Raw genomic sequence first — 10,308 nt, 5'->3', positions numbered from 1 at the left:
TCCCAATTTAAAAATCTACAATGGAACCACAGACCCGGATAGCCACATCGACACCTATGAGTGGACGATGACATCGCTCAAGCTAGATGAGCGATTCTGGTGTACGTACTTCCCAACAACCCTCGATGGCAACGCAGACACGTGGTTCAAAACGCTTCACCCAGGCAGCATATAAAACTTCGGTAAACTAAAGTACTTGTTCCTCACGAACTTTATGCAGCTGCGAAAATACAAGGGCGAATCCTACTCGATCATCGGTTGCAAGCAGAAAGAGGGGGAAACGGTGAGGGAATATTTCACGAGATTCAGGAATGCCACGCTAAACGTCCCTGTACATGACGAGGGTATGATAGTTGGGGCCTTCACATGGGGACTCCTACCGGGCCCCCTATCCCAAAAACTCATGGGTAAAAAACCGCAAACGCGAGCCGAGTTAAAAGAGAAAGTAGAGCGGTACTTGAGGCAAGAAGAAGGAGAGGCGACGAAGCAGGCATACTTAAACGCCATGGTGTCTCCTGCGAAATGCTATAGCCCAACCATCCTAGAAGCGTTGGGTGGAACTAGGCATTTTGGGCAAGGAAAGCGGCTACAAGGGCGCTTCAGGCCGTTCGCTAGAGATGACAAGCGGAACCGCCGGCCAGATGTCTATGTAGTGGAAGACAAGTCACAGCTGGCGAGAGAGACAAAGGGACGATATTGTGAGTACCACAAAAGCAAAATACACGACACCGTCAATTGTTCGGTCCTAAAGAAGGAAATGGAGGAAAAACAGTTAAAAGGAAACCTCATCGAAATAGCACGGAGCCTCCGAGCCAAGTTCGACGCCGAAAATGCCAAGGACGCAACAAGAGAACATGTCCAGCCCAAGGAAATACTCATGGTACGTGTCAAAAGGGAACAACAGGACGAGCAAAGGATTCTGACGAGTATCACAACAACAACACAAGGGCTCATGTTCTCAGCAAGAGACCCCAGACCTAAAGGCGGGAAGGGCGATAACCCACTTATAATACAAGCATCCATAAAGAACGTAACCATTCACAGGGTATATATCGACACAGGCAGCTCGGCAGATATAATTTATGAACATTGCTTTCGCCTTCTCCCTGATATGTGGAAGAAGAACCTCAGAACAACCACAGGAAGGCTAGTGAGTTTCACGGGACACAGTATATGGCCCCTAGGCACAATCCACCTACCTCTCACACTGACCAGCCATGACAAACAACGAAGGAAGACGGCTTTGATCGATTTTGTAGTAATTCGGCACTCTACAGAGCACAACATCATACTAGGAAGGACGACCCTACTTAGGCTGGGGGCAGTCCCATCAACAATGCATGGGATCGTAAACTTCAATACCACCGAAGGGCCAGCCACGGTCCTCGCCACGCCACCTAAGGAATTGCAATGCTTCGAGGTCATGCAACCAGCATAAATAGCGCAGGAAACCAAGAAGCAAGGGTTGAGACAGCAAACGAGAAAGAGGCAATTAATGAGGAATACCCGGAACAACTTATTAGCATCGGTCGTAATCTCCCAGAGCACGTCAGGAAAGCGCTGGTAAGGCTACTAAAACAATACAAGCATGTGTTCGCATGGACTCCCACCGATATGGTCGACGTAGATAGGAAAGTCATAGAGCATAAGCTGATGATCAAGCCAGGCACAAAGGAGGTTAAACAAAAAAAGAGAGTACAAGGAGGGGATCGCAACAGGGCGATCAATGCAGAAGTGGCCAAGCTAACGAAGGCAGGGATCCTGAGAGAAGCAGTTTTCCCAACCTGGATCGCCAACCCCGTCATGGTAAAGAAGCATGACGAGACGTGGCGCATGTGCATCGACTATTCTAACTTAAATAAAGCATGCCCCAAATACTGTGATCCCTTGCCAGAGGTCGACCAAAAGGTGAAATCATTACAAGGCTTCAGACTAAAGTGCTTCCTGGACGCATATAAAGGGTACCACCAAATACTGAGGAGCAAGGAGGATGAGGAGAAGACAGCTTTCTACACAGATCATGGCGCTTTCTGCTACACCAAGATGTCATTCGGATTGAAAAATGTGGGGACAACATACCAGCGACTGGTTGATTCCATATTCGCCAAACAAATCGAAAGGAACATCGAGGTATATGTCGATGACATGGTCATGAAAATCCCGGATGAAGCAAAGTTGCTGGAAGACATCGATGAAACCTTCAAGACATTGGAAAAAGTGAAGATCAAATTGAACCCAGGCAAGTGCACCGTTGGTGTAGAAGAGGGGCAGTTTTTAGGATATTACATCACTAGACAGGGAATACAGCCTATCCCGATCAAAGTAGACGAGCTCATGGAGACTCCACCACCGAACACCTTAAGAGATTCACACGGCTTAAACGAAAAGCTCACCGCGCTCAGCCGATTCATCTCGAAATCAGCTGACAAGGCCATGCCACTCTTTCACACGCTTAAGGGATGCATTGAGAAAAACAACTTTCAATGGACAGCGGCTGCGGAGGCGGCCCTCCAGCAAATCAAAGAAGCTTTGCATAAGCTACCCACGCTGGCAAGCCCTATCCCGGGCGAGACATTGCAGGTATACATCTCAACCTCAGCAGAAGCCATATCATTCGTACTGGTTGTAGAAAGAGAAGGAGAACAAAGGCCAGTTTATTTCGTCAACCGGGCACTACAGGGTCCCAAACTCAACTACCCCGCCCGTGAAAAGCTGGTGCTCGCACTCATTTACGATGCACGACGACTAAGGCACTATTTTCAAGCACATCAGATCAAAGTCTTGACAAATTGCCCGATCAAACAAATATTGCTCAAGCCAGATACCTTGGGTCGACTCGCAAAATGGGCAATCGAGTTGGGCGAGCACGACATTAGCTACCGCCCACGAACAAGAATCAAGGGGCAGGCACTTGCGGACTTTTTGCTTGAAATCCCCGGGGGGGGGGGGAAGGCATGACCCAAGGAGAAGTACCCGCGGCAGAGAAAACCCCGAAGGATAGCCGGAAATGGACGCTATATACGAATGGGGCATCCAGCAGAGAAGGCTCAGGGGCAGGTCTGATCCTAACTAGCCCGGAAGGAGAAGAGGTCACATATGCTCTCCGGTTCGACTTCCACACTTCAAAAAATGAAGCGGAGTATGAAGCCTTACTCGCCGGTTTACGGCTGCCCAAACAGATGGGGGCAGAAAAAGTAACGGCGTTAACAGATTCAAGGCTGGCCGCCAACCAAATTAATGGGAGCTTCGAGGCAAAGGACAAAAGGATAGAGAAATACGTCAGGATAGCGCAACGACTTACTAAATCCTTTAAGGAATTTACAATCAAGCAGATACCAAGAAGTGAAAACAGGAGGGCGGACGCCCTGAGCAAGCTGGCATCAACATGTTTCGACCACTTATCCAAGAAGGTCCTAGTCGAGGTGCTTAAGGAGAGGAGTATAGACGAACGACAAGTGAACGCCTTAGCAGTGGCCAAACATACGTGGATGACCCCATTGATTGAATACCTACAACAAGGAATCTTACCAGACAACCATGAAGAAGCTAGAAAGGTGCACATTAAGGCACACTCATACGTAATTGTAAACGGTGAACTATACCGGAAGGGGTTTACAATGCCTTGGCTAAGGTACGTGGACGAAGCCAGGGGAAGAGAAGCACTCCAGGAGGCGCATGCTGGCCGGGCAGGCGCGCACGAAGGGGCGCGTGCTCTAACAGGAAAAGTGCTCTGCATGGGGATTTATTGGCCCACTACACACCAAGACGCGGTAGAACTAACAAAGAAGTGCGTGAAATGCCAAGCGTATTCCCCAGTCCAAGGAAACCCCCTGGTTCCCCTGACCAACATTTCTAGCCCATGGCCATTCTACCAATGGGGGGTAAACATCATGGGACCGTTCCCAGAGGCCCCGGGGAAACTCAAGTACATGGTGGTTGCGGTGGATTGTTTCACAAAATGGATCGAGACTGAGCCATTAGCGTGTATATCAGGAAGACAGATAATCAAGTTCGTGTGGAAAAACATACTGACTAGATTCGGAACGCCCAAGACGCTCATCAGCGATAACGGGCTGCAGTTCGCCGAAAATCCATTCAGAGATTGGTGCGCTAGTAAAGGGATCAGTCAGCGGTTTACATCGGTAGCACACCCCCAGGTGAATGGGCAGACAGAAGTATCCAATCGAACGATCGTAAACAGAATCAAAAAACGATTGGGGAAGGCTAAAGGGAACTGGGCTGAGGAACTGCCAACAGTGCTATGGTCGTACAGGACGACCCCAAGAACAGGCATGTAAGAAACCCCGTTCAGCCTGAAATACGGGGCGGTGGCGATGCTCCTGGTAGAGTTGACGATAGGCTATTTGAGGTCAATCCACGTCGAGGAGGAAACTAACTCCCAAGACTTGAGGCTAAATCTAGACCTCCTTGAAGAGCGACGAGAACGGTCAGGTGTACGACAAGCCGCGTACAAGCATGCTGTAGAGAAATATTATAACCAAAGAGTCAGTGAAAGAGCTTTAAAAGTAGGAGAATATGCGTTAAGTCGAAATGAGGCAAGTCGAGCCCAACAAAAAGGCAAAGTAGGCCCCGTGTGGGAGGGGCCATATAAGATCATCGAAGCAAATCGCAGCGGAGCATATGTGCTGGAAACAATGGAAGGGAGAAATCCCAAGGACCTGGAACGCAAGGAACTTAAGGAAATTTTACTTTTAACAAGCCCTACCAGGTCGGGTGAGCAGTACCGGAAAGTCAAAATGCCCAGACAAGCAGCTTCGCCTAGCCTCTAAAGATCGGCAAGTCTAGACTCTATAACAAGGGTAGATCATATAATCATAGTGATCGACGCAATGCTTAGTGTGTTAAAGCGCAAGCTTCCCAAGCTTAAATACTTAGTGTATTAAGCGCAAACTATCATACTTAGTGTATTGATGGAAATACTTAGTGTATTAAGCGCAAACTATCATACTCAGTGTATTGATGATTAAACACTTAGTGTATTAAGCGAAAATTATCTTACTCAGTGTATTGATGATTAAACACTTAGTGTATTAAGAACAAACTATCGTACTTAGTGTATTGATGATTAAATACTTAGTGTATTAAGAACAAACTTTCATACTCAGCGTATGGACGATCAAATACCTAGTGTATTAAGAATAACAACCCTCATACTCAGCGTATTGAGGATGAATACTTAGAGTATTAAACGCGCTGATCTTGAATCAAAATACAAACACTAAGAGTGTTTAGAATAATAAAACCAGCAAAACCAACACATATCAAACAAACATGTCTACACAACAAGGCCTAAAGGCCACAACAACAGTACACAACAAAAAAGGGTCAACCAAGACAAACCCATGAAATGTCTAGACAAGGAGCAAGTAAATAAAATGTTTCATGCCCCAGAAGGGGTAGCACACGGTGCAGGAGCACCTTTTCCACCAGCATGATCGCCATCACCACAACCAACCTCACCAACAAGATCTACACCAATTTATTCACTTCCAACATCATCACTAACCCCCTAGATAACGTTACTAATACCTCCGCTACCACCAGCGCCTCCATCACCATCACCAACCAAATCGTCAACATTACTTCCAGTACCAAGATCACCCATAGCATCGACTTCAACACCCTCAGGAGTACCTTCAGAAACTGTAAAAGCGCAAAGCTCCCGGACCCCCTGGATATCCAAATCCCCCAACCCGTATAAAGAGGCATTATCCATACTAGCGAACGCAAGTAAGGCCTCATTTACGTTGACAACAGGCCCAGGATGGGGGATGCTAGCACTAGGATTAACAGACTCATAGCCCACTCCAGTAACCAAGGAACTGTGACCGGATTCCTCCCCAGCGACGAAAGGGGAATGGAGGATGAGACTCACAACACTTGTAAAATCCGGATGCTCAATCAGCTTGTCCACAATACGCACCACACCCACACGCAAAAGCCATTCCAAATCACGATGGGTAGCTTCAGCACTTACTTGAACAGCAGCAATCAACCTGCCGCAATCAGCCACATCACGCTCCAAACTCTCAACTTGAATCATCAATCCGTCATTCACTTGAGTCAAGGAGTCCACCTTCGCCTCCAAGACAGACCTGATTTCCTCTATTGTAGCCTTCTTAGCGGCAAGCAGCTGACACTTCTGATCCATCACCTGCATGTCACTACCAAGCTCGAATACTTGGCACTTCAACCCATCTTCACGAGAATCACACCCGGCGTGCGCAGCCTCCGCTTTGCTGAGCAGCTGGATACGCCGAGCATCTGCAACAAGGTAAAACATTGTCTGCACAGCGGCATAAGACATGTTATGAGAAAGAGCGGAACTGCCCATGGCTTCCATGTCAGCAACTGCAGCGGGGGGAAACACATGTCGGGCAAACTCCACTGCGTTAGTACGAACAGAGAGGCGGGACTCATTGTTGAGATTCCAAGCAGGAACAAAAGTGGGAGGTCCAGAAAAACCCCCGACAGTACCCCCAGGACAAGTTAAGGCCCGCTCTACATTACCAGAATGTTTGAACGAGGGAGAATCAGGAAAAACTTGAGGGATAGCTTGAACAGGAACATTGGGCTGCTCAGACGCCCCTTGGATCCCCTCAGACTGTTGAACGTCGTCATGACGACAACTGCTGTCGTTGTTGAAGATATCAAACTCAGAAGACGGGCGAAGCCACGCCACGTCTGAACCCGTTTGGCAACGTTCGGTGCACCGGTAACCACTTCTCCCATAGCTAAAACATCCTTCCTATTGGCCTTCATACGACGGACATCAGAAATGATACCGTCTTTGTTGTCCTCCTCCTCCTCAGCCGAACTGGAGTAAGTACCACTCGGGGGTACGACAGTTGAAATTGGAAAAGCGGCCAAAGCACTCCTCCCAACTGATGATGATGTCCCGATGACCACAGAAGGAGTAGAGGCAGCAGCAGTTAGGGCAAGCTGGTCAAGGTGTCACGGTGGAGGAAGGCGATCGACCAAATCCACCTCTTGGTGCTCCAGTTTCCCCCGGTAGCGTGTTCGAAGCACTTCATCCGTGGACAAGGAGGAATCAATACCTGCAAAACGGCGAAACAATGAAAGAAACTCATAACCAACATATAAGGAATAAACGAACTAGAACCCTAACCCTAAAAGAGAAAAAGGGGGGGGGAGATAACACGAGCACTTACCATCGACGATGGTGTACAAGACCGCCATCTTCCCGTGCCGCCTCCAGGACGGACTCATTCCCATGCCAGCCAACAACGCCTCAGAGTAGTCCTCAGGAGTGACTTAGATGTTCTTCAGGAGATCGGCAACGCTTTGATTGTGTGGGAACAGTTTGGGAGTAGTGTCGGCAAAGGAGTTAGCACGATACCGCGCACTACCCGCCAAATTGCGATTCACCCACAACCACTTATCTTGCCAATTCTTCGGGGTCCTCCCATTGGGGACCAGGGTGTGCCCCCCTCGCCGGACGGAGAAAGTGCAGTTTTCACCAGTACAGCAAAACCTGAAGAAGTACTTAAATATGAAGTAGTCGGGGAGAACGCCATTGGCGCGTCAGATCATCCCAAACGCCACTACCTTGTTCACGGTGTTGGGAGTCAACATCTGGATGCTACAACCTTCCTTCTGTAGGACCTCCTCCTGGAAATCGGTGTGGGGAGGCGTAGTCCAGCGTCAAGGTTTTTCAGATAAATCCCCACCTTTCCAGGAGGAGGGGACATGATGGACGAACCAGGTGATGGGAATTCGACCCCATCCGCTGAAGAGAGACCATACATCTCCGCCAGGAACTTGTATTCAGCCTCAGTAGGAAGGGTTCCGGAAGGATCATCCATGGAAGAAAAGAGGAAAAAGAACCCTGGAAGAAAGAAGAATAGAGGAAAGGAAGCATGAAGGAAAAGAACGGCGATAAGTGTTCTTACATAAGAAAGGAAAAGGCGGGATATTCGAAATCCCTGACAAAATGACGTAACCGCTAGCCATGATGAGCGGTCACGTCATCATTAAAAATCGGAACGGCGGGCGAACAAAAAACAGACACATATAGAGAAATTAAGTCCAGAACTGTTGGATATAGTGTCTAAGTCCATAACTATATTTGGTATGTACTTGACCCGACCCGGCATGGTCCATTTGGGTTGCACTTCACCCGAACAATTTATGGATAATCGTTTGAGAATAGTATAAGTTATGATTTATTAATATATTATAAGTCCTAATATATTAATATAAAATCATATTATTTAATTAGTATTGATCTATAATTAATCTAGAATTAATTTAGAGATCTAAAGTATGACTAATTAAATATGGGCTCTTGTAGTTATATAGTGTGGGCTAATGCTTATTTGGAATGGGCTAGGCTTGCATGGAAAGTCCATGGATACTCCATGGAGCTTTAACCCATGGATCTCATGGAAATAAAAAGACATGGGTATTAGGGTTTACATGAATGTAACCCTAATCCACCACACTATATAAAGGAGGCTTTGGTTCTTGAAATCACATGAGTTGATGTGTGTAAACTAAGAGGGCCGATTTCAAGAAGTTTGTGACTATTCTCTCAAGTTTCCAAGTTTGTGGTGATTTGTGACTTCCATTTGAGGCATCCACATTATTGGTGCTAGGCTCTCAAACACCAAGCAATCAACTACTACTACAAGGTAAGTAATTCTACTAGTTTTATTTGATTCAAGTACCCCATGTCATGCTAGTTAGGATAAGAACCTTGGAAAAATAATTATTTGCATGTATCTTAGTCAAACATAGATCCAAGGTTTCTAGGGTTGCATGTACACCATAGGAGTCTTAGAATGCTGAAAACCTATCAGTGGTATCAGAGCCTGGTTTGTTTTATTTGATACTTGATGCAAAAAAAAAAAAAAAAAAAAAAAAAAAAAAAAAAAAAAAAACTTGAAAATCGAAGTTTTGTTCAAAAGCTCGTATCAAAATTTCAAGTTTTGTATATGTACTTACGATTCTTGAAATTTTTGATATGAACATTCATAAACATATGAGTTTAGAAGATCATAGAAATTATGTGCTAATAATTGATTAGATTAATTCTTGATCTTTATGTGTTTTAATGGAGTCCATAACTAGTTCTTAAGTTATGGATAACCAAAAGTCACATTTATAAATAACCATTAAAAGAACACATAGGTTACAAAAAATGAAGAGCCTTCATTTTTAATAACCATTAACTCATAAGTTATGAGAAATGAAAAGTTTTGAAAGTTTACAAAACTTGCCCTCAAGTTTTGGAACATGTAAAGTCATATTAAAAACTTTAGTTCCAACCCCTAGAATTTTAAAAGTTAAAATTCAACCCTTATACTTTATAATATTATAAGTTTAATAATATTTATATATGTATAAGATCAAGTCGTCTTACCGCTAGTACGCCTCATTCACGAAGCCGGTCTATAAGGGGGGTATAAGGTTGTTGCCTATAAAATGGCAACATAATGGGTATCCACTCTTACCCACCGCTTCCTTGATCGGTGGAGGGTCGTTAGCCGAATGGGTAGGACAAGGACTTATAAATTCTCATTAAAAGTATAATGATAATACTAAAGTAACTAAACTTTATTGAATTCCCAATCTTAGTTATTTTAGGAAAATGTGAATAAGGTGGTAATCCATGAAATTACACTTTACACTTTGTTTAAGTCGTTAGTGGAGCGTGTGTGGTTAACCTGCACACTAACTTGAACTTAACAAGGTAGGTAAAGGGTGACTTAATGTTTATCATAGTATCAATGGAGCGTGTGTGGTTAATCAGCACATCGATTGAGGGGTAATACATTAAGGGTACCAAGTAATTTGCATGGTTACTTCACACCTTGTTTTGTGATCCTCGGCATCCCAGTCACAAAACTTGAAGGGCACACTCGAGATTGAAACATGCCATTGAAGAAAGTTCAATGAATCTCAAAGAATCTAGGAGTTTCTAAACCAATTAAAACCTAATTAAATATTTTGTTTTTCATGGTGGAAATTGGTGAATCGTCATTCACCTACCTTCAAATATCTTATAGCTTAGATTACGGCATCCTCTTCTAAGTTATAAAATATTGTGTTGGGTCCTAGCCTTAATATTACATTTGGGTGTTTTGTTAAGGACTATCTCTATATCTAATCTAATCTATTCCTTCTTCTTTTCAGATGTCTTCCAATAACAATGCTTCTGGCTCAAACCCTACTAGCTCCTTCTCTCTCATGAATCTTTGTGGGAGAGTCATCTTTGATGGGTCCAACTTTACAGATTGGATCAGGAACATCAGGATGGTCACT

At 45.1% G+C, this 10,308-nt stretch overlaps 1 protein-coding gene across 1 annotated transcript; it reads left to right on the top strand.

The window, feature by feature from the left end:
• Positions 1 to 214: 214 nt before the first annotated feature.
• Positions 215 to 1,438, top strand: LOC145157932 (uncharacterized). Its single transcript, XM_079076905.1, has one exon. It carries the CDS (start codon positions 215 to 217, stop codon positions 1,436 to 1,438), a length of 1,224 nt encoding a protein of 407 aa, XP_078933031.1.
• The last annotated feature ends 8,870 nt before the right edge of the window (positions 1,439 to 10,308 follow it).

The sequence above is a fragment of the Lactuca virosa genome, chromosome 2 (genome assembly GCF_052849685.1).
Source record: "Lactuca virosa cultivar CGN04683 chromosome 2, Lactuca_virosa_CGN04683_v6, whole genome shotgun sequence".
Lineage (NCBI taxonomy): Eukaryota > Viridiplantae > Streptophyta > Magnoliopsida > Asterales > Asteraceae > Lactuca > Lactuca virosa.
Note: the sequence above shows the minus strand (reverse complement) of the source record. Positions and strands in the feature narration are given on the sequence as shown.

Coding starts and splice junctions, on each gene's coding strand:
- LOC145157932 (XM_079076905.1), top strand. CDS start 215: ATGCAGCTGCGAAAATACAAGGGCGAATCCTACTCGATCATCGGTTGC.